The sequence below is a fragment of the Pavona decussata genome, unplaced genomic scaffold, assembly GCF_977016875.1.
Source record: "Pavona decussata unplaced genomic scaffold, jaPavDecu1.1 SCAFFOLD_50, whole genome shotgun sequence".
Lineage (NCBI taxonomy): Eukaryota > Metazoa > Cnidaria > Anthozoa > Scleractinia > Agariciidae > Pavona > Pavona decussata.
Window position 1 is genome coordinate 551,849 of NW_028145472.1, and position 24,614 is coordinate 576,462.

The 24,614-nt window shown below is 37.1% G+C and overlaps 1 protein-coding gene and 1 long non-coding RNA gene across 8 annotated transcripts in view; one reads left to right on the plus strand and one right to left on the minus strand.

Annotated features, from left to right (window-relative positions):
- LOC146481366 (uncharacterized) overlaps positions 1 to 1,949 on the plus strand; it is a 50,088-nt gene extending 48,139 nt beyond the window's left edge. Inside the window, exon 2 of the long non-coding RNA XR_014864477.1 lies at positions 1,819 to 1,949. This is a non-coding gene — a long non-coding RNA (uncharacterized LOC146481366). The remainder of the gene's footprint in view (positions 1 to 1,818) is intronic.
- The window catches only part of LOC146481372 (putative ATP-dependent RNA helicase DDX60), a 45,493-nt gene continuing 22,686 nt past the window's right edge, over positions 1,808 to 24,614 (minus strand). For 3 of the 7 annotated variants that reach the window (XM_085108461.1, XM_085108457.1, XM_085108458.1), the window contains exons 15-40: positions 24,060 to 24,108; positions 23,427 to 23,621; positions 22,742 to 22,935; positions 21,810 to 21,938; positions 21,483 to 21,632; positions 20,259 to 20,381; positions 19,638 to 19,733; positions 18,707 to 18,822; positions 17,682 to 17,767; positions 17,134 to 17,303; positions 16,406 to 16,510; positions 15,084 to 15,209; positions 14,368 to 14,513; positions 13,379 to 13,549; positions 12,781 to 12,898; positions 12,173 to 12,325; positions 10,688 to 10,792; positions 9,954 to 10,154; positions 9,431 to 9,535; positions 8,526 to 8,670; positions 8,244 to 8,359; positions 6,715 to 6,868; positions 4,666 to 5,069; positions 4,067 to 4,218; positions 3,133 to 3,195; positions 1,808 to 2,523 (exon numbers count right to left, since the gene is read on the minus strand). In XM_085108461.1, the coding sequence (XP_084964587.1) occupies positions 2,412 to 2,523; positions 3,133 to 3,195; positions 4,067 to 4,218; positions 4,666 to 5,069; positions 6,715 to 6,868; positions 8,244 to 8,359; positions 8,526 to 8,670; positions 9,431 to 9,535; positions 9,954 to 10,154; positions 10,688 to 10,792; positions 12,173 to 12,325; positions 12,781 to 12,898; positions 13,379 to 13,549; positions 14,368 to 14,513; positions 15,084 to 15,209; positions 16,406 to 16,510; positions 17,134 to 17,303; positions 17,682 to 17,767; positions 18,707 to 18,822; positions 19,638 to 19,733; positions 20,259 to 20,381; positions 21,483 to 21,632; positions 21,810 to 21,938; positions 22,742 to 22,935; positions 23,427 to 23,621; positions 24,060 to 24,108 (3,684 nt within the window). In that variant the 3' untranslated portion in view covers positions 1,808 to 2,411. The remainder of the gene's footprint in view (positions 2,524 to 3,132; positions 3,196 to 4,066; positions 4,219 to 4,665; positions 5,070 to 6,714; positions 6,869 to 8,243; positions 8,360 to 8,525; positions 8,671 to 9,430; positions 9,536 to 9,953; positions 10,155 to 10,687; positions 10,793 to 12,172; positions 12,326 to 12,780; positions 12,899 to 13,378; positions 13,550 to 14,367; positions 14,514 to 15,083; positions 15,210 to 16,405; positions 16,511 to 17,133; positions 17,304 to 17,681; positions 17,768 to 18,706; positions 18,823 to 19,637; positions 19,734 to 20,258; positions 20,382 to 21,482; positions 21,633 to 21,809; positions 21,939 to 22,741; positions 22,936 to 23,426; positions 23,622 to 24,059; positions 24,109 to 24,614) is intronic. The other 4 variants (XM_085108464.1, XM_085108462.1, XM_085108460.1 and 1 more) reach the window with 4 other exon arrangements.

Consider the following 24,614-nt stretch of genomic DNA (forward strand, 5'->3'; position numbering starts at 1 on the left):
AACTGAATTCTGTCTTCTTGAAACATGGCCAGTGCAAAACTGACTAGGTGGGGAAGGGGAGGGTAGAATGCAAGCATGGAATGATGGTGAAAGGTAAAACAATAACAACAACCGCTCACGGTGGTCAGCGGCGTCAATCACTGAGTTTTAAAATGGCGGCGGCGCTTTTCAGTCAAAAGTATTTCTGCACCTAAACGATACGTCTACACTAATGCAGGAGACAGAAATCGTGGTTTCAAACATTTCCTTTTTGAAGAAATTGTTGAAACTCCAGTTACTACATTTCACAGAGAAATTTACACCAAATTCAAATCGCTGGGCAACTCCTCAGAGAAATGTGAATTATCTAACTTGTGCTTGCATACAATTGTTCTTTTCAAAAGGTTTGTTGTGTCCCACAAAAGCACCATTGTTAGGTTCAGAATGAATTCTCTGCACACGAGTTAACTGTAAATTCAGTTTGGTGTGGCTGAGAAGGAGAAGGTGGGGGGTTTCTCATTCTCAGTTTACAGCAAAGGTTTAATTTTCTTTGCAGAATGGCGGTTGTAGGTTCGATTCAAACAATGGATGGGCCATTTACTTTGGTATATTGTTATTCCTTGCCCACTGATTTTTTTTTTTTGCGCTTTCGAAGAACGCCCAGTTCCTTTTCGTGGTATCCAGTGACACTAATATAAAATCTCGCAAACAATCGATTATACGTTGTGTTATACTATTAGGTAATTACCACAATTGCAGATTAAAGATTTCACTTTATTATAAGTGAAAACTGCTTTCATCGCATTATAAACTATTTATTAAACTACGAACTATTGATAAGTAATATACCTGAACGTTTCTAGTACATTTACTCTCATTCCATGTAATTTATTTTTCATAGTTTATGTTTAATTTGCCAGCCCCATCTAGACCGGGATTTTTTTTCTTTTGCGACTTGTGGGGGGAGGGGGGGGGGCAGGGGTGCGACTGATTCCCCCATCATGAGTCAAATGGCGACAATTTTGGGTTCTGCCATCTAAGATTTCTGAATTTCCCCAAAACGTCAGGAAAGTGCTAACATTAAGCGAAAAGTAATCACAACCAATAAAGGAACACTAATAAGAACTTAACACAAAAATTGCAGTAAGAAAAGTAATTTTTCGTCATTTTCAAAAGGGATATCCATTTTCTAAAAAAAAAAAACGGAAACATGCAGCCTGTCAAAATTTGGTTGCCATGGTTATATCAAAGTCAATGAACTCTAATCGACCACATCCAAATTTTTTTCAGGTAATTCTCCGAAAAGTCTTGCAGTTTCATGGCATTTGTGTAAGGTAGTAAAAAACGTTATTCAGGTTCAAAGTCGCCACATGCAGAATCCGCCACTCCCTGTCTAGATAAGGTTAATGATTAACATTTTCAAGCAACTTTGGAAATGAATTGTTATCTGAACGATCTCTATTAATAGTCAAGTCTATAATTGAATATTAGAATAGAGCGGGAATGGCTGGTTTTTACTTCACCGTGCAAAATATTTGTTGCACATTTGTTCTCCAAATTGGTTGATCAGCAGCTGTTTGGACCGTGTTCCATATTCTTCTACGGTTGCTGGACATATTTTTATCACTGGGACGCTAGTTATCACTGTAAGCCTGCCTGAAACAATTTCCCCATTGAATGCTCTTGAGCAAAGGGATTGATGACTGGCCACCATCCAACAAAACCCTGTTCAAAGGTTATTTTCTGGATTATTCAATATCGCAATTTTTTTTTTTCGTTTCTTGGTCCCATTCATCCACTCTATTACAGAGGTATTCACACGCTAGGATAACGTGATAGAACGTTTTATTTCTTTCTCTAGATGAAGCCTGTTCTTCTTTCTTCAGCTCAAGGAAATAAAATTCTTTCATGGTCAGAAAACAAGTTATCAGTTTTCATAACAAAATAACCCTGAATCAGCCGGCCGGGAATATTAAAGCTCTTTGCGCAGTTTCAGCTTTGATAACAATGTGAACGGGCACGTGTTAACTTTGAACAGCCAGAAAACAGCAACGATAAAATTATAGCCCACGAACAGATTGGTGATTTGGATTTTTTCTTGTGCGCAAAATCTATAATTAACTATCTTTGCCTTCAGATGACCAGCACGGGAATGAACAGAAACTTGAAGAAAGTTGAAGTTCTCCATGCCTGTGAGAACAACTTAAGAAAAAATAGTTATGATGTGTTCCTATTTCGATAAATCATTTGATATATTCTTTTTAGTCGCTCTCATTAAAATTAATTTTATGTTTGAGGATGATACTGTGTCTGATACTTTTAATAAGGTGAAATACTCACGACAATGCTTCTTTAAGGAATATCTTCAAACAGTCTTTAACAAAGTTTCTACGTTTTCTAAATTTAAAGTAACCTCTCATAAACGGAAACTCTCATATGTCGCGACTGTACGCCTTGTTAAATTTCATTCCAAACTCTTCCGCTAGCTGCTTAAAGGCGCGGACCACGTTGTCGCTCTCATTTCCCAGCTCCTCCAGGGAACAACTAAAACATAAAACAAACTAATAATAAATGACTGATTTGTTTCATGAAAAAAACTTAATAGAACATACCCGCGGGCTGAAGGAAGACACCAAATGAACTGTCTGGTTGGGAAATCCTTATATAGCTGTTTCGAGGAAGGTTGTCCAAAACAAGCATAAAAGCGTACGCGACAATGCCGAAAGGTAGTCTGGGAAATGCCAAATAAAATTTAATAAAAGCTCAGAATCCATAACGACTCGGCCGTACAGCGAAGACTTGAGATGACGTGCAATATGGATTCTGAGCTTTTATTGAAATTTATTAGGTATTTCCCAAACTACCTTTCGGAATTGTTACGTACGCTTTTACGCTTTATTTGAACAACCTTCGTCGAAAGAGCTGTATATAAGCCCACTTCAACCGTCGAACATTTCATTGTCCGCTCGCTAGTGCCTTTCACGGTAGCAATTTACAGCGCGACATTTTCCCCCTGAAAATCGTCGTTCAAATCTTCTATTGTAACATCGCCATAAATGCATGAAAAGATCGACGTTTCACCTGAGTTGTCTCAGTCTCAAATGAGGGGAATTAGAAGTAATCTATTAGTGAGTAGAGAACATTTTTTGTTACCTGATTGATCTGATGGTGAGGTAAAAGTCCTTGAGTACATTGAAAGCCTCTCCTGACCTGATTCTATGGAAGGACATCAGAAATATCAACAAACCGGCAATGTTTATCCTCTCGTTTCAGATACACTTTCAAAAACGCAGGGCTCCAGTTGTTCAAAGACTGAATAACTTTTTCCAGGGGATACGTCGCTATCCAGGGAATAAAATCAAATATACTCCAAATAAAACATTTGGAAAGACTTCCATACAGCCCCATACCCAGCTGTGCATAAATTGTTTGTAAAGTCAGATGGCATAGGGTAATACTTTCTTCTTTTCTCATGTTTAATCAATTTGTCAGGTAGTTATTTCAACTTAATGAGTTATCCGCTCTTCGGATAACCAATCCCTGGTAAATACCATCCAACTTTTATAATAAAACGCTGATCCCTTATGACACTGAATTGTATTTGCGAAAATCTTTCAGTATACTGAAGCATTAGTGTCAGTGATATGCATCTCTGGTTCCTTTTATATACTTTGATCCAACCTGCAATTCTATTTCACACGCTCCGTTTGATTCAGAACTAAACTGCCAGCATTTGTTAAATTAGGTAACCAGGCGTCCTGTTGAAATATCAGGAGTGGGCGCTAAGGGTGCCAGCGTCAGCCCTGAAGAGTTAATGCTCGGGATCTTAGCGCCCGCGCATGGGATTCCAAGGGGACGCTCGCTTACCAAGACTTAACGAATGTTGGCCGTAAAGTCGGAGTGTGGCCATCTTGAATTTAGGGATTTTACTTTTTTTGCTTCTTTTACGAGCACTATCTGTCAAAGTCTAGTCGATGAGGAAAGAGGAACGAGACCCAATGAAGGGCACGGACAGAAAAAGTGAAGAACCGCGTTAATAGAAAATATCCAAGGCACAGTTATCTTAAAGAGTATATCCTTCACAAACCCGTTTTCCTTCTCAATTGCTTTGTCCGATCCATGCTTAAAGAAGTCCAGGGCGTAAGAATTCAAGTGCTGAATACGCCCGGTTGAGTCGCGCTTCTCAACAGGCAGAGTGGGAACGACGTTCATGTCTGTGTAGACATCTTGGCGACTGATCTAGTGAAAACATTGATGACGTTACTTTGTAAAATATTTTAATAGGGCTTATGTCAGATTCGTTTTTTCCATACATCTAACTACCTTACTGTAGGAATTTTAAAACGCTTCAAGAAATTAACGCTACCTTTTATTCTTAAACTTCCTAGATCAAAAATTAATTGGAGTGTTTTTTATTACCAAAATGTTAATTTGCATCATTTCTGCCCAAACGGTGATTCCTTTTACTAATATGAATGGAAGCGGAAAAGCGCAAAATTCAACAGCATGTCCTTTGTCCGATCTTGTCCAGCCTTTGGTTCCAACGTTTTCAGTACCTTAAGTCTCCTCAATACTCGGTATGAATTTCATATATTTCACTTACAATTTCAAATTGTACCAAGCATAAACATTTGTTTCCTGTAATAAGAAAATTAATCTGGTCGAGAGTACAATATAATGTTTTACCTTCCATAAATGATCGACTTGCTCACAATAAGATTCTTCTTCTTCTTCTTCTTCTCCTTCTTCTTCTTCTTCTTCTTCTTCTTCTTCTTCTTCTTCTTCTTCTTCTTCTTCTTCTTCTTCTTCTTCTTCTTCTTCTTCTTCTTCTTCTTCTCCACTTTCTTCACTGCTTTTACTACTCTCCCAGTCTGTAGAGTCAGCGTCTTCGTCTTCTACCGCTCCTTCTTGGTGCTCTTCTTCGACGTCATCTTCTTCTTCGGTTTGATTTTGAGAATGTAATAGCAAGTCTGAATTTCCTGAGAGAGCGGCGAAAGATGAACAAGACGAATACCCAATGGCAAAGCGCCCAAGATTTTTGATGGTCCCGAATTCATCAAGGACGTTAATGCTCTTTTGATCTGGAAACTCTGTAACAGAAAACAAGATTCAGTCGATGGTTCAGCTTCACAATCAACCGAGAAATTCTCCTTAACAGAATCTAGAAGTAATCCTTGCGGAAGTAGGTTAACTCCTAAAGAAAATCTTTATCAACCTGCGAGGGAATATATACGTGTTAAGTAAGGACGTCTAGTATATATAGCTATCTCAATTAGCGTTGTTGTCGAAACGCCTTTACGACAACACCGCAGGATGATATTAGTAATTTATTAGTAAATTTGACAAACCAAGCTGTGTATTACCCTGCAGAAAATAATCAGAAAGGCTTATGTTTATGGTATTTACACTCAGCCTATGACACTGAAAAACGTAATAGTACAGCCAAATTACAAAAGATTTACGGCTATTCAGCAGGTTCCCTTTTGATCCTGTTCAGTAAGCTAGAAGCGAGCGACTCTCCCTTAGGACCTCGGATTCAATGAAAGGTCATCTTTTTTTAACCGGCGAATTATAAGGTTTTCAATGATCTGAATTCACCATAACTAAAAGCTGGAAGTCTTGCAAAATTCAAGATCTCGCCAGTGGGTTTCGAGCTTAGCCCGGGATGCGAAACGTTCAAATCACAAAAGTTTTATAAAATCAAATTTCTCCGTTCGTAATTTCATATTTGGTACCTACTTGCCAAGAGAAGTTGATGGAAGACTTATCAGCGAAATCTATTTTTTTTAGATAAAAGTTGAATGTGGGGTTCTTAATAGTTGCATCAAAAAATAACCCATCAAGTGAACGAGGTGGAATATATGTGACGTTGTGATGGTTATAAGGATTTGATATACAGCGCGCTCAAGTGGACTATTTTTTGTTATTAAAAATTATTTTACAAATATTGAGAAAATCAATCAGAAATCAATCTGTCGATAAATGGAATAAAGTTCAATCCAAATGAAATTAATAATTCCAGCTTATCACAAAAAATGCATAACACAAATGAAACTATCGGAATTTGAAGGAAATACACCTCCAACACGGAGATAAATAAACGACCTTATTTTAACACAAAATGTTTTAAAGCTACAAAGCCTATGTATATATAAATTTAACAACACAAAGAAAGTAATTTAAAAAAGGTAAAGTTAAAACAAACGCTTGAATCTACGAAGATTATTAATACATCAACAGTATTAATTTACAAAAGGATTAGGTTACCATTAACTACAGTCACATTTTTTTTTAGTATCGTATTGTATATAGGACAAGCATTACTTCACAAGTAGTAATTCTTAAGTAGTGTGTTGTAATTAATTTGTTTGTGCACTGAATAAATAAAGTGGCCTTAAAAAAAAAAAAAAAAAAAAACTACAGTCACTTCAAATTGTTAAAGAAAGGGGGGAAGTTTTAATTTTATAACCAAGGTAAATAGAGAAAAAGGCGAATTTCTTACTCTGCTGAAAAGCACTCTTCTGATCTACTGACAGGGTTCGGAGGAACGCTATTTGATCGTTCAAGACACATCTCACATTGCAGCAGAAAACATTTTACAATTTAGAAGAATTTTATTTTGGCTACCTTTATTGTACAAAGTTAAGACGTTTTGAAATTAGCAAGGTGAGATGCGTCTTGTATAATCGAATAGAATTCCTCTGGGCCCCGTGATCTAGTGCGGTAATTTCTCACCAATTCCCGATAAGGGTAGCTTGTTTTCCTCTCCGCGATTTCTTTCATGCTCTGCTGCCACTGTAGTCAGATACTGTGTGAAGACTTTTGTAACCTGCTCGTTGTAACTTCGAAGAGCTTTGGCAAACTTTTTCGGCAGATCTTCCAAAATGACCTTTGAAAGTTCAAGTTGTAAGAAAAAAAAAAAAAAAACAATTGCAGTCAGACGGTATAAGTGATAACTTGACATAAGTTTGCGAAAGGAAATTAACGACTGAGATGCGTATTTCTAGCCGGCATTTTGCACTTCTCCCGGATCAAAGGAGTTTTGAAAGTAGGACAAAGGTCATCGTTTTGCTTTGGTAATACAGGTGTTGAAGGGCTTGACCGAGAGTCCGTGTGTCAACCGTATCTAGACGGGTTTTTTTTACTTCTAGGGCTCAGTATAAAAACAATGAGACTTGGAGAATAAATAGCACGTCCAAAAATTTTTTAAGGTCCGTAATGGGAAGCTATGACGTCATATTACGTGTAATCACGTCATCATTGCCAAATGGCGGCCATCTTGTATCCGCCATCTTGAATTTCTGGATTTCACCCAAACTTTTTTAAAGTGCCGAAAATGAGCGAGAAGTAATCAAAACCAACAACGGAACTCTAATATCAGCTACAACATGAAAAAAAAAATACTTTTCCTCATTTTAGAAGGAGGTTTTCAATTTTATTAAACAACTGCCTGTTAAAAATTGGTTCCCATTATAAAAGTCAATGAACACTATCCGAGCTCATCAAATTTTTCCCAGATAAATTTCTGAAAAAGTCATGAAGTTTTATCCCCCCGTTCTACATAGAGTTAATAAAACTGATTTGCTCGAGAGAGGTGGCTGCAAAGAAATGTTTGACCGGCTTTATATTTTAAATCCATAATGAATGTCACTCTCGACATTTCCAATAATCCGTTTACTGATTAACAAAGATAAATGACCGCTCCCGTTTATTTTCAACAGAGACAACAGTATATTTTACCTTGTTTTGTCCAGATATCTAACCTATGTCCGCTAAATACTAATTTGACTAATATTAAAGAGCCAAACCGTGTACTTCGAAGAAACATTGGAGCTCCTATAATGGCTTCTTTTTGTACATTATTGTCGGCAAAGACCATCACATGCCCGTCTGTTGGATTTCCTTGCATTATGGTAACTCAAAAAGCCGCAAAAGCTTCGAAAAAAAATTCATTTTTAAAATCGGCACTCTTAATCCCCACGGAATCAACGAACGCTTTTCATTCGACTAATTTATTCTTCTTTTCCACGTTACCATGCTCCCATCAAAAGCGTAATTCGCAGCTCACTTTACAAACACATACAACGCACAATTAGTTAATTCACTCTGACGAAGGGCGAACGCTCGAAACGTCAATACTCGAATCTCTTTACTGTGGCCAAATTAATTCATCAAATCTTTAAAACCAAATATTAGTTTCCACTCCCAATGGATGCCGCACCACAATTTCTTTAGAAACAAACCCCCTAAAGAAATTCATATACCTTTGAAGTTGGGCACGAACGGATTCTTCGCTTGTTATTAGCGTGGAGGTATACTCTACCAAACAAGTGGCTGAGAACAAGCACCATTTTTCTCATTACAGCTTCCGGAAATTTGCCTGTAATAAATGAATAAGCAAATTTCAGTAAAAATAAGTAACCCTTGTATAGCAAGATCAGTCATACTTAAAACCAGTATACAGTTAATATAGCGAGTCTTTTACGGCAACGCGCGTTCGTGGCATAATAATTAAATGTTTGTTATTTTATGCATCGCACTCTTACCTTTTCGTGGCGGTTTACACAGCTTATGGAAGAGACCACGCTGCAAAAAGCTGATCAGAACAAAGTTGGATGGTTCATGGTAGTGAAGATGTGTGGCAAGTCCAGCCATCTCTTGAGGAGCTCCGGTGTCTTTGTTGATCAGGCTCTGCAATACACAAGACAATAGTAAAATAAGCTACTTCAAATTTTATTCAACCAGAGTACTACGAAAGAGTACAACAAGAAAAAGCATTTCGCCCTCAATCAAAGAACAAAGGGGACAGGGCATATTAAATTTTCAATTTCCTGATGTGCGAAAAAATTCAAAGACCTGGTGGGGTTGTATCTAAGTGCTATAAAGAAGTCGAAAGAAGTGTTTTTTTTTCGAAAAATATTCTTTGCGATTTGACGGACTCTATCTAATAATCTTTGGTGAAGAAAGCTGGAGGCGAGGAAGTTCTAACCAAAGGTGTCTCAATAATGTTCATCACCTTCCACAACTTATGTTTGGATGAATTAATTAAAAAAAAAAAAGACTTTTCAAAAAAGTTCCATCTGAACATGGTGATCACACTTCTACAATGAAAAATGGGGATTCGTCGAACTGTTTTTTTTTTCAGATCCGGATAGAATTAGTTAAAACCAAATAACGGGTGTTTGAATAGCTTATACTGTTGCTATGGTAACCTATTAAGTCAAGAAATGACCATGACTTGTTATTATTGTTGTATGAACTCGTAAAAACTGACATATTGATCTTGGGCCAACGAGTCTCCAACTAAAGTCATCAGAAGTAACAGTGCACAACAGAAAAGTATAGTCCAGATTTTAGTAACATAAATACAAATACATTTGCAACAAGTGCTTATCGTGCCAAGAACAGTTAGATAACGTGTTTTTAAGATGAAAGTTTTGTTGTTACTTACCAATCTGGCAAGAAGTTCGACACTGAAAAGAAAATGTTTCTTAATCTGACCTTCCATCTCTGGATGCTTTCGGCAAATAAACGGGTGAGAGAGCAGCGTTAAAGACTAAAAAAAGAACAATTTAAAGAAAAAACGTTATGATCTTGGGCTATGTGTATGTATCTATCCATCGCTTATTTTTTCCTTTCCATCTTTCCTCTAAACATAGTTAAAAGCGCAATGGTAATGTAGGCATTGTTGGCATTTTTGGCCTTCAGTCCGTGCACGGCAAGCTACGATAGGATGTGGTGGAACAAGTGACCAAAGACATCGTTCCTGTGAAGATATTGGGCTGTACTGTGAACGTTAAAACAAAGGATTTTGCGCAGTCTCGTTCCTCCCAATATATATTGCGGCACAATTGTTATCTTTGAAGATATCGATGGCGAGGTTCCATAACCAGTCTCTCAATTAACTATGGTTTAAAAACTTCGATTGTATTGGATGTTCCATTGTCACAACATACTACAGTGCGTGTACCAACCTTGGTGAATGCATCTCTTTTGTCGTCGCCCTTGGCCGTCATCAGTAACAAGCGCAATACGAGGGACACATTTATTGGGAAGTTCCCGACCAGCTTTGGGATATTAGCTGTAATTAGTCGCTGGACCTTCCGGTAAGGGACCCCAAAAAAGACAACATTACCAACTGGATCAAATCCCCTCCGTCCCGCTCTGCCAGACATCTGAAAGATTTAAATTTAAAGAGGGGTTAACAAAAGGATTAAGAAATTTGAATCTCAACGAGATACGGGGAAAAATTTCTATCCAGCCTGTGTGACTTGACCTAGTTTACCTTCAGGTGTCTGCTTGAGAGTCAAGTCTTTAAGTCCTAAAGGTAACGGTCACTGGCAAGCTATTTTCGCAAAATAATCTTGTGTAGGTGAAAGGAATTTAAAAAAATCATTGGCCACCGCTTTTGTTGGTTAAAAGGTTAAAAAAGGCGTCAGCAAAAACGCTTTTTCTCAGCTTTCAGTTCAACTGAGAAATTGTCTGAAGCTGGCGAAAAGTGATTCGAAAACTAACATTTATTAATGGACAAGACATAAGTAGAAATTACAGCACTTCAAGGAAGACGACCAATTTTACAGAGATGTAAAAAGGAAGAAGTTCATCTTGGATTTAGTGGTCGTGGTCGACGTGGTTATATATCAAGATGTTTGTAATTTTTCAATACCGGGAAATTGTTTGAGGCCTAAGGACTTACTATACTACTAACCTGTCTGTACATTAGTGAGTTTAAGAAAGGAGAGTCTCCAGCAAACACAACTGTCTTGCAAGGCATGTGGATACCAAGAGCGAGTGTACTTGTTGCCGTGACAACCTAGCGATTCATATGATAGTCATGGAAAGCACATAAAAGCTGAGTGACTTGAAATATTATTGGTAATGCGAATCACTACTGTGACAGTGGTTTGGATATGTGTTCCTTATTGTCATAAAATTTTGCCAGCTTTAGCATTGAATTTCTCCAAGAATTAATGATCATTTGAGAAGCCATATTAAACACTTGAAAGTGTGTTTCATCAGATATCCAAACACCTCCACCTCTATTCAACCTACTTCTCAGTATCTGGATATCTGATGAAACATGCTTTCTCGTTTTGATATATTACTTTAAAATTGGCCTGTTACGTTAGGGTAATTTTCACGTTTCAGTGGATCAGTGAATACACAAAAAATTAAGCCAAACGAAAGTCTAAGAATATTAGGAAACACTGTGACAGTATAATGAAGGAATTAAAGCCAGGGCTTTCCGAATCTTCTCAAACCGGAGAGAAAAGATAAGTAGCATGTAGTTAACGCTTTTTTTTGTCTCCTGGGGTCGGTGTGGTGGTGGTGGGGGGGGGGGGGGGGGAGGTTCCTTCCATTACTTCGCAAGTATATATAAGCTATGACAATAAACCTTGGAGAATGGAAAGTACATCAAAATATGTTTATTTTGAGGCCCGCAACGGTGGCCTTGGTGGCCATCTTGGATCCGCCATCTTGGATTTCTGGATTTTCCCAAATCCTTAGGAAAGCGCCTAAATTGAACTAAAAGTAATCAAAACCAGTAAGGGAATACTTATATGGGCTAAAAGCATAAGGTTAAGGTAAGAAAAGTAATTTTTCTTTAATTTTAAATGGTATTTTTCATTTTCTGAAAACACTGCTTGGCAAAAATTGGTTGCCACGTTAACATTAAAGTCAATGTAAACTAATCGATCACACCAAACTTTTTTCCAGACAAACTTCTGAAAAAGTCCTGAAGTATCATGGTGCTTTGTCAAATATTTTTAAAAGAAGTTATTTAGGTTTAAGGTCGTCGCGACCAGAATCCTGCCCTCCCCCTTCGGATCTAGAATAATGGTTAAGTTATAAAAATGAAAAACTTATAATGAAAGTTTATATTATACCACAATAATAATAACTTTAACTTTCCATGGGATAATTAAATTATAGATCGGGTTTCAACGAGTAAGTATACTTTCATTCAAAGAGTAATTAAACTAATTATTATTATTATTATTATTATTATTATTATTATTATTATTATTATTTAACTAAGTGTCGTAGGTCACAATTAAAGTAATCCCTTCTGATAAAATAACAGCCTATGCAAATAGTACAATACCCCTATCAAAACTACAAGCTCCTACAGTTAACGGCCACTAAAAGAGGAAAAAGTGTGCCAGGAAGTTATGACTGAACGGTGTATCACCTGAAGATATTTCTCTCTGAAAAGCATTTCCACGACCGTGCGTATTTTGTTGCCGAGTCCTGCATGATGGTAGCTGATTCCTCTCTTTAAAGCACGCTTGAATGGATCTTTACTTTCAATCATCCAAAGACGATCCATGATCTTTTTCAATGACTACAAAAAATAAATATCAAATCTATCTTTTGGCATTTCTAATGGGTCGCTACAATGATCCAGACCATTGTATAATGCATTTTCAGGAATTTGATTGGCTTAGAGGTCGTGATATATGGGCCATTGCACTGCTGTGCCCGGGAAATAGCAGCCATTGACTCGTCTTTCGATCGATTTTTCTGGAAAAATGAATGAATAATCAATTATTCCTCTCATGCTTGTTGGATATTTTTTTTAACGCGTGTTGGATATGAAAGAATGTGAAAGGATGTTCCATCTCAACGATGAACTACGCATGCAAAACAACGTCTTTTGTTCTATTAAACTTCACAAATTGATTGCAAATAAGATACTGTTTATCTTTTCACTAAAATAACAATACAGTAATAGCTTCAAAAACAAATAAACAACTGAAAAATCTGAAAGTTAACTATTATACAATGCGTCTTTCGAACCTCGTTTCCAATGGCATGGACAAACGACAATGTGCATTCCGGTAAAGGCTCATTCAAGTTTGGAAACTCAGGCTGCTCATCTTGTGATTCTTTCAGCTTTTCTCTCTTGCTGTTTGATCTGCCAGTACAAAAAAGCCGGGTAGAAGAGTCAGCCATCGTAAAACAAAATAATGCAGCAGGAGATGTAAGTACTATAGAAACCCAAACGCTAATACAAGACGCGATCAGTTTAGTCATTTAAGAATAACAAAAACATTTTTTAAATACATTTTAGCTTTTGCTTTGTCTGTTTTATCTCGAGTCCTTTTAACATTCTTTTCAGCTTCGAAACGTTAAATACATTTTAGCTTTTGCTTTGTCTGTTTTATCTCGAGTCCTTTTAACATTCTTTTCAGCTTCGAAACGTTTCTCTCCATCAACCTTCCCTGTGCTTGCTATGATGGCAGTTTGTGCTTCTAGCAGCTTTTCTCATTTGGTAGTTGCCGAAGGAAAAGCAGAATATAGCCATCGTAAAAAATTATTGCAGCAGGAGATATAACAAAATAACTACGTAATGAAACGGAAACGGGAAAACAACTAAGTCTTTTTTTCTTGATACCTGTCAGAAATTTCTTTTTCTGTTTTATCTCGAGTCCTTTTCACATTCTTTTTAGCTTGTAAACGTTTCTTTTCATCCAGCTTTCTTGTTCCCGCTCTGATGGCTTCCTCTTTCTTTTCAAATTTAAGAGTAATTACCGTCGCCAGCATTCGGCACATCACCCGTTCAAAGCTGAAACAAATAGACACCAAGATTAGTAGATCTCTGGTTAACGCTAAGGATGCTTCCCTTTTATCAGGACTGGGCGGCTAGACTAGTCGGTCCGTAAATGGAGTGTACTAATATTTGAAGTATTGATTCGTCAAATTCTTTAAAATGGCACATTAACTCTTAGGGTAGTGTGGAATAAATAAAATGGCATAGAAACAGTTGCATAAATTGTTGCATCACATTAGCGAAATGTTCAATCTGGCCAGCCAGTTTTGACGAGTGAATAAGTGTTCTAAGAATGGGTTTACCAAGGGACACAATCCGCAGATAATTACCCGCTTCCTGAAACATTCAATGAATTCATTGCTTTTTGTTTCGATAGCCCTGTTGCCCGACAATTTTAAGTGTTTTCAGTTCCGCTTCGAACACCCAGAGCATGTCACGGGGAGTCACGATTTTTGATGATTAAAGTGGTTTTATTGTTGAATCTTGTGACCCAATACGTGAACTGCTTTAAAGTCAATAAGCGACGCCTAAATTTTAATTTACTCAGGCAATTATTCAAGGAAAATAAAACAACAAATAATCATATAAATGTGCATCAGCGATTGTATTGTTTCGATCACTTGCTTGGAAATTATATTTAAGCTCTGGTCTCAATGGAATTGCTATTTGTTTTAGTGTTTGTTTGTTTGTTTGTTTGTTTACTTTCTTTCTTCCTTCATACCTGCCTTTCTTTCTTCCTCTCCGCCTATATCTTTGGGTCATTGTTTTAATTTTCCTTGGTTAAAATTTTCCTTGGAGAATACAATGTACTAAAAAAGTGTCGATCCCCTTACCTGAACACCAATGCAGGTAGTTTATCTTGTGCTTTAAGCTGTTCTACAAGCGTGGGGAAATTTCTTAAGATGAAATGTTTACCCGAAGGCATCATGGCCATCTCCTCAGAATTTACGGAACTCAACGACTGAATAACAAATTCCACCTGTGTTACCAACAGAACCGAATGAATAACTTTAAAAGTCGCAGAGGACAGTTCTTGTGAAAGAATTTATACGGAAGTGCTGCTTTCTCAAGCTGTATATCTCTGAAGTTTTTGGTGTTGATTTTGCCACTGACTTGACATGAATATTGGAATATGAGAGGAACACGTAATAACTGTTATCTATTTGGCAGATCGCGGCGATCTTTCAAGGGTCTAAAGCAAATCACGATGTCATTGTTTTTTATGGTTACTTCCACCCCCGTTCCACCCCGATGATGTCACTATGCTATTTTTAGATTATGACGTCATCCTTGCCAATAGCTTAATCTCCACCTATGACGTCATCTATGTTAATGTATTCCAACGCAAATTAATGAGATTCCACCGCAAAGAAGGGGAGTAAATGGTGCTTTCCATACTACTAATTTGCAGCAAGGTAATTTTAATGCGAACAACAAAAACTTCATGCCATAAGACTTGAATTACTTGTGATTCTTGATGCAGCGAGTAGAACATACATTTTTAAACAAACAAACAGATGAGCAAACAATTATTTTAAAGCTGGATCACCTTCTCCAACTGGTTGTCATCATCCGCCCATGACTTTAACTCTTTCTTTAGCTCCTCCTCGAACTGTCTGGCATGCCTCTTGTCAATAAATGTTTGTCCCTCAAAATATTTCTCTGGAGAAAGTCGCTGTAAAGAAAAACATTCAACCGAATAAGGGTGCAGTGAGAGGTTCACTGAGCTAAACGTGTCATCATCGTTTCGAAACGGGCAAGGTCAGTTAAATGACGCTAAACCATTAAAAAAGCAAAGTATTCTTAAAATAACAAAATTTCAAGTTATAAGTTGAACTAAACACGGTTTCGGAACCGACGTCTGGCGACCATCATTTAGCATCATCTTTAGACTGACTGTCAAGGCCCTTCTCAATCATATTTTTAGCGTTATTCACCGATAATATTTATTTCAATTTTCATTTGAAAGCAGAGTTTTTTTTGTAAAAACTGTCATAATACTTCAACTTCCTATGACCCAACCAGGCGGCTTCCGAGAGAGAGGAATTCGTATGATAATCGTTTCTTCGGTGGCAGAAATAGTATACAAATACAAATATAGAACCTTTATTTGAAAACGATAAAATTTAAAGTTTGATAGCATGATGGGTCGTGTATAAATGATTACTAAATATAAATTAACGAGTAAATACAAAAGAATAATAGATACGACTTGGTAAAAAGTTACCCAGATGTTTCAACGATCGATAATAAGTTCAAAACGCTTAAAACTGTCTAAACGCTTCAACGTTGTACAGTACAGGTTGCTAAAATCAATGCCTTCAATTATATTAAACTTATGAATCGTTCAACGTGGCTGCCAACTTAGCTGCAAACATAAGCAAAGGACACACATACGAATTCAATATGGCGGCATGCCATAAAGAGAATATGGGAACATTTGACAGGAATGGAGATGGACGAATGCAAATGAATGCTTGATGAACCTCATATGTATTTCGCTACTGGTACAGTATATTTTCACATACATAACGTACCTGCCGTTAAAATAGGGAAGGCGCTGAACATAAAAACTGGCCGAATTTCGAAAAGGGAAGATTGCGTATAATTTTTATCTCGCGCTCAGTACCCTTCCTACTGTACAGAAAAGAACTGTTGTTGTTGCTGGGATTCTTTGAAAAATTCTGCAGTGCCCCCATGTCCTCTTTCAATCGATTTGGCCGCCATTTTGAATCCACGCCTGTGATGCAAGCGCCTTACCGTCCGGAGGTTTGGGTTGAAAACTGACTAAATATTTCCGCCATAACCTTAAAATAACGTGAGTCTATACATTACGTGGCAAAACAAACGCAAAATAGGTGACTCGCCTACCTCTAGTGATTCTTTGTCTGACCAGTGCTGAGCAATAACGTCATAAAGTTGCAGAGTTTCTCTCGGAGTGAGGGCCATGTCACCCGGAAAACCGTTTTCACGTAGCTGAAGTGAAAGACAGAAGGAAATTTAACCAACGCCCATTTGCGAATCAAGGAAGAAAACATTTAACGAAAAAAAGCGCATTGATAAAAAATGAAATGTAAATAATCATGGATAAATGTGGATCGATAAAAGCTACTAGGTTACGAAAATCCACTTTAACTCTATGAAAGTCATCAGATAGGTCTTCCCTTGTTTATTGTCTAGTCTTTATACAGAAAAAAAAAAGACAGTTGAACCCATTCCTTTAAAATAAAATAGGCTCCTTACTGAGCGAAAATGCCAACGGCTCTGTAACACTTAAGTGCACAGCAAAGAATATCTTTTCCGTCTTTCACGTTTGAGAAAGAGATAACACTCGGCTTTTCTCCTGCAATTTCTTTTTTCGTCTTTTAAGTCGTGTGGACCGCGGCTTTAATTCTAAAAGAATGATGTTTGAGTTTCTCATGTTATACTGTATACTAAGTCCTAAGGATGGCGAATAGAACCTTTGCCTTCGGCTCAGATTTTCTAAAAACCATCTCGGGAGCGGAATGTCACGTTGTATGATCTGTATCAGAACATACAAATAGATGATATAGAAAGTGGAAAAACTATCTCAAAAATTAATGCGAGCAAATACAAACCTGTTTGGTTGCTAGCTGAGCGCACGGATGAAGGCTGACAAACTCTCCCGTGTTAGTATTATCGTTTCCCTTGCACTTCCCTGTCTCTTTAGAGATTTCCTCATCACTAGGAGCTCGCTTAGGAAGGTAAATGCTTTTTTCCAGATCCGAGTATCGTTCCTCACAGATAACTTGAAAACGGCAAAGAAAATGTTAGGAGTTCACGCCTTGTGAAAACGAAAAATTAGGACCAACGAAATAGCTCACCTGGTTCCTCGTAAATAACGATTAATTATATACCACTCGTTTAACGCCCAAATCAATCGATTTCTACTTTAGAACTTTCCTATTCTATCAACGGATCAGCAAGCGCGACGTATCTCCCTACAACCACCTTTCGTGACATACAAACGTGACTTCAATCTTTTTGAATATCTTTATATAAATTGCGTATTCTGAAGGTCTTCTTCCACACTGAAGAAAGGTTATATACCCCAAACGTCTGTTTTTTTAAACATTCCTGACACTTCTTGGTATTCATTACAATATCAATCCTAGCACTTATATACCTAGCCTGACTCTGTACGATTTTCTTAGTTCTCCCTTGTCTTGCTTATCCTGCTTTTGACGAAAGTCTTGAGCAGCTTGCAACCATCTACAAGTTTGTTAATAAGAATGTATTTCATTATTTATCCAAAAGTGTTTGTTATATTACCTTTATGTAAAATTAATTTTCCGGCAAGAAAACAAAATGAAAAGGATGTGTTTAAGGTGAGGGTAAAATTAACATCAACGACTTCTTTTAAAGTATTGCAATTGTACATGTATGTCTGTCAAAGCCATCGCAACATGTAACCTTAAAAGATCATTTAAAAAAACATACCACATAACATAGAAGATAGATCTCGAGAAAAGTACAGTGTCCAAGTTGACACGAGTTCCTCACGTTGGCATGTTGAATGCCAATGCATCTTTCTTACTGATTTCATGTCAGAGCTTAAAGTAACATTAACATGCTAATTCTAGAATTATGCAGGACGCATATCACATATGAACTTAGCAAGCGACGTACAACCCTCGTCAAATTTGTCCCAACACTTTTCGCTGCGCCTTCTTCCCATCCCAATGTTGACAAAAATGTGTCACAAAACCAACCAAAGTTTAAGGGGAGGGGACAGCCATGTTCATACATAGGTGTATTCGCATCTGTAGGTAAGTGTTTCTAGCAATCGTGGCGATGAATGGTAGCTTTCCACGAGCCTCCCTATAACCAGTCTCGCTAGAGACTAGGTGTTTTTTGTGTCACAGCCAACACTTTTCGGTGCCCTTTTCCCCATCCCAATGTTTACAAAAATGTGTCGCAAAACCAAACGTCGTTTGAGGGGAAGGGAGAGCAATGTACATACATAGGTGTATTCGCATATTTAGGTAAGTGTTTCTAGTAATTGTAACGAGTATTGTCAGTAGCTTTCCACGAGTCTTCCTCTACCCATTCTCCCTAGAGACTAGGAGTTTTTTTGTGTCACAGCCTCTGGACATGATTAATCAGTTTCACGAGAAAAATAGTCGAATGATGGCTTGTGCAACTTCTTACTTTAGTAGAACTCTTGGGTTTCCAATGGTAGCTGAAAGCGCCAGAAAGGGGCAGCGAATCAAAAGGAGAAGATGCTCCCAGACTTCAGCCCCGACCTCTTGACCAAGACAGTGAACCTGCAAAAAATAATTTATATAGATTACATCATTGAATTTAAAAGCCTTGTGGTTTCTCGTGGGTTTCCTCGCCACCTTTATTTTAAAGCTATTAGACTTTTAATTTCACTTATAGTGGCAAAAATAAACTTGAAACTTGAGACTTGAATAGTGGTATATGATCCAATAAACCATGCTTCACAAATATGGTAAGTTTACGCCTCAGTGAATAGACAAAATAACCCTAAATCCGCGAGACTTGCATCTGTATTCTAAAGAATGGCAAAAAAATAATAATAATAAAACAAAAAGGAAAATTATTCCACTCGTGCTTGTTGAAATCGACATGATAATAGCCAAATCGAAGTTCCGCACCTCGTTTGCTATCAATCATCTTGTATCCAACGAGCGCGCGTGGAATGACTGTTAATTATTCTCCAGGCTCTGATTATCCCATTTAAAAGCTCTAAAAAATAAAGTGTTAAGTTGGAAGCCAAGAAGCTAAGAGAAGCAAGAATAATAGAAAAAGCCAATCAACTCTTGCTTCAAACTGGTAAAATTCAAGGGAAGTCTGGTAAGGCCGGGTGTAATTAAGCTTTCAAGGCCTTTGTATAACGAATTCCAGTGACACCGATTCCATTTTACCTAAAAAGCCTTGAAAACCACATTTACACCAGAAAAAGAAAGCCGAAAATGAAGGGAGCTCAACTTTGACCTAGGCTTCTTTGGTAAAATCTAAACTCACCTGAAATGCTTCGTTCGGCAAAACAAAGATAGCCAGGTAATTGATGGTAAGAATGGTTGGAAAAAAAATCTGATGGTTAATAGCTTTTTACCTCATCAAAAATGACATATTTGATGTTTTTAGTCCAGTCCTGCCTTCGAGGCGAGAGAAAAAGGATCTCCAAACACTGAGGGACTGTAATGAGAATCTGAAAATGCAACATGACCAAGGCAGACTGAAGTCTCATTAAACATAACAGTTTTGCATGTTAGTAAAAATACCCAGAAAACAGCTGAAAAAAGAGAGTTATAAAGTAAAACGATAATTTTACAAAAAATAAAAATTATAAGGTGACATAAAAGACAAATGGATGAAGAAAAATAAAAGGTATGTAACAAGAAGCAGAATATAATTAAGTCAACTGTGTTCGTCACTGCAACCTCTTAGACGACAAATGCTTTAGCTATTGCTTTGAAGTCAAACATGCGCGAAACTTGTACCATTTGATTCAATTCCATTGTATAAATATAGCACAACACATTGCTAAAGGGCTGTTGGTATAAATTACACTAAGTTAACCTTGTTAATGGGTTATTTTGGTTTAATATACTGGTGCAAGTAAATGAATTGAAATAGCTTAGGAGCTTTTTTACGGACGATATACAGCAAAGATAACCAATGATAGAAGGACAAGACAGAATCCAGATAGGGTATTTTTACGCTGCAAAATTACCTGAGAGTTCAAAGTGTTGTATTGATAATCTCTTGTAAAAACACCATAAACTGATCTTCCTTCTGGAAGCTGTTTACGACGAAACTGGGCATAAATCGTCGCGGCAACTTGATTTACCAGAGCCTTAAAAGAAGCAAAGCTGCATTATAACCGAGATCGCCTTGAACCTGATTTAGGATAATCTCCACTGCGTCTCAATTCTGAACGGTGCTTTGTTAAGGAAATGAAATAAAAATAACGCTGTAGAAAGCGAGTAATTTTATATCTTAAACCACATTTCTTCTCCTTGGCTGTGGAATCGCATGGATTTATCGGTTGTTCTAGATTGTTTATGGGCTTGTTTACTGAAGGCTGGAACGAGTCAAGGGGAATAAAAGGGGGTTTAGCAAGTACTGCGGAAAGGATTACACCGGAGAGATGGGAAGAACCTTTAAAGCAATAGGCTTAAGGAGCATTTCCTTTACTTCTGAAGTATCTTCTCTTGTTGCAGATGTTTTCAAGTTTTTGTTCAAAAACTGATGACGTGACAAATCGTCTCAGTACAAAGATAAATCACAAAATCAACAAAAGCTCGGGAAATATTGGAGTGATGCTGCTCAAACTTGGTACCAGAAATGTGCCTCAGGTAAGACGCAAAATGACGCCTACTGTGCTGTTGCTGTGGCAACAGTTTTGCTTTAGGTTCAATTTCATGTTCGTTTTTGTCTTAATCAGACATTGTTTACTCCCAATGAGCTGGTGAGGAGACGTAAAGCAATATGGGCACTTTGTGCGTTTCAAGTGGGTCTGTCTACCTCTCCTTATATGGTCAAATGGATATATTTGGTTCCTAGCAGAAAGGGACTGGAGCCAAGAAAAATACCATACCAACGTCAAAATGAGTGTCACTCGGATTTCCTTTTTTTCCGTTTATGCCTGTGTCATCCCTGAATAATACATCATTCTCATTTATTCACCAAGCTTAAAAAATATTCCATCACATTTATTTCACTGCGCAAGTGTCGTTTTATTTTTTGTTTGTTTTTCTTAACCTGGCGTACATTATTTGATATTTCATATTTCATCAACATATCTGGATCAAGAAACAACACAAAGTCTTCACTAAAACTGTAGTAAAACATGTGATGTTCAACTGACGTGAACGTTTAGCCGAGATTCCACGGTGTATGAATATATCTTTAAGATCTGTAACAAGCAAAACTGTTCAAAATCTGAGCATAATACCTTGGTGGGTGAAACGTACACCACTACTCCTTCGTTGCTTTCTCTCAAAACTTTCTCCATGCAGTAATAAGAAGCATATGTTTTCCCTGATGAGGTGGGCGCTACTATCACCGCTGACTCGTGATTATCAACAGCATCCAGAAGGTCACGCTGAAATATATTGACCAGAGATAAACATACACGATACTAACAGCATGTGAAATACAACACTGCAACATAAATTATGACAGTTCCTGCCCAACGAAGTAGCTTCCTAAATCAGTACAAGAATGTGCACAGCTGGGAATGCTTGACGATGTTCAAACCGCAGTGTGTTCGTTAACATACCTGCCAACCGTCAGGGATGAAGTGGTCTACTCGAGGGTCGGGATCGGTTCGTTCCTCGCGTTTCAACAAATGTCCCATGAACTGTAGTTGGAATCTCGCGCTTGTCGTGTGAACAGAGAGCTGTCGAGCCTACGATGCAAAATCAAACCTTAATTTTTTTTTTATTTATTTGTCCATTATATTATAAATACAATCAAATAGAATCTTATGACTGCTAACTTAGATATAATGGCAGGAGATCTTAGCAAGCTCAATGAGCTTTTCTATGAAGATCCCCTTATTCAAGCTTAGACTAATTACAGGGCAGATGGTGATTTATTATAATTCTAGATAGATTACTTCTAATACTTGCTTTGTCCTAAAACAAAACTAAAAACCTAATAACCTAAGATACTTTGATTTTGCACATAAGCCTTTGTGCTTCTCTTAAAAAAATTATAACCTTGTAATGATTTCAATTCATTTGGTAAATTATTCCAAATATGCGCCCCCCTATATTTTAGTGAAAATTTCCCATAATTTGTCCTTTTGTAATCAATATATACATTTGATGCTGAACGAGTACCATGACTATGTATATTCTTATTTAAAGTAAAGTAATTATTAAAATATTTTGGTAAATTATTGCTAAAGTATGAATACATAAAGAGTGCTATAAGATACATGTTTAACTCATATATATTAAGAATTTTCAGAGATTGAAATAGCGCCTTGGATTCATCATGATATTTTGAAAAAGTCATTAACCGCACCAATTTTTTCTGTATGATAATTATCGATTTCAGTCTAGTTTAATTTGATTTGTATATACCGCCAACTTTCCCTTAACAGGCAGCCTGTTATTAAAAATTGACACCCCCTTGGAATAGATTCCTGCATGATTTTATCGAATAGAATCATAAACTAAGTACGTTTATAGGTGAGTGATTTACCTTATTTTCAGTTTCTGGCTTCAGTTTATAAAAAATGGCTGAGATGTCATCAAACCCCAGCTTATGCATAAATTCTGCCAGTTTCTTTTTGTCTCTGTTGGTAAGACGACTGTTGAATTCGCAATGTATTTTCCTTACACATTCTAGCAGAAGGACTGGATATTTCATCTCGTTTGATTTGGTGTCCCGAGAACCTATAAAAACCACCCAATGTCAGAATCTAATGTCACAATAAACAACATTTTGTTCTTGGTTCTTTCACCTGGTAAACAATCGTTTGCAACCTGGTGTTAACAAGAACAAGCTGGCGTGCTTCCCAAAGAAAAGATGTTTGCACTGGTAAGTTGAAAAGAACAGCTCAGAAATTCTCGCCAAAAATGTTTGATATGCATATGGCAAAAATATGTTCGAGGAATTCATCACTCCCTAACATACAAAGTGCACAGAGTTGGACCAATGAAACCAAACTTATTCAGTTCCTTTAAGTAAATATAATTCTGTTGGGAAGTTTCTACCAAAGAATTTTTTTTTAGGAAGAGAGGTTTTGCATCACCAACTATCCAACGTTGCAGCAAGCCTGAGAGCCGAATCATATTTTTAATCCGGTGGATCTTTATCGTACGCGTAAAAAAACAGAGTATGAGTAAAGAAGAAAGAAAGAACGCAACGGGAGGATTTAACTTACGAATATCTTGCCAGGCATCCAAGCAAGTCTGTGCCTTTTTCATGAGCGCTTGGAAAGAAGAATCTGGAGATTTGCATTCGGTCAGAAATTTATCGACCAACTGGAAGGCAGCGATGTAGTTTTCTCCCCTAAGGCTTTTCTCAATTTCACAAAGAATGCTTTTCCACTTCTCTTGGTCTTTTTCTTGCTCTTTCTCTGTGAGACATAATGTGAGCATAACGAGTCTCAGTGTTAAAAGCTGCCATATTATTATTATTATTATTATTATTACTATTATTATCATCATCATCATCATCATCATCATCATCATCATCATCATCATTATCATCATCATCATTATTTTTTATATTATCACGACAATGTTTGTATTGAAATCTGTTGTTAACTTACGAAGTTCAACATTTCATTCAAATTCCCTAGTCTACAACCCTCTGTAATTAGTTTGGCAAGACATTTTAATGACGAAATTTCTGTTTCTCTTTTTTATACTTTTTTTGCTTTGGTTTTCGTTTGTTTGTTTGTTTGTTGCACGGCTTATCAAGGAGAAAAGAAACACCTTGATAGGAGCTTACCTCAACTTCTGGCATCGATTAGAAGGGAAAAACCTCAGGTGCAGCTGAAGAAGTAACTCACCTCTGCGTTTCTGTTCATTCTCTTCAATAATTTGTTTTGCTTTCTTGCTCTGTAAAAACGGAAATGTTTAAAAGACAACGTCTTTATTTTAACAAAGAAATGAACTATTCTTAGTTTGAAGCAAGTGGGGAAAAAATGAATCACATATGGGACAACTTTTATAGCACTGAAGAAAAAAGGTAATAAGTACGCATACATTAAAACTAATGTACATTTGGGGGTAAAAATATGATATTTTAATCATTAGGCCACAGACGCCAACTTATTTGAGACCTTTACATCATCATCATCATCATGATAATCATCATCATCATCATCATCATCTTTTTTCAAAAGGTAAGTTGCTTTTTTCTTAATATTTAGTCCAGTTTTACACTTCCGTTTTTGTTGGGTTATAGGACTGAAACATTTTACCTTCAAGGTACCACTAAATAACGAGTAAGGCCCCTGGTCTTACACATTTTTGGGTGCGTTTTGACTGATCGTTCTGTAGCACAACGTATGTATTTAGACATGCTCTTCAGACTGAAAACGTTTGAAAAGGCTTTAGTGTGG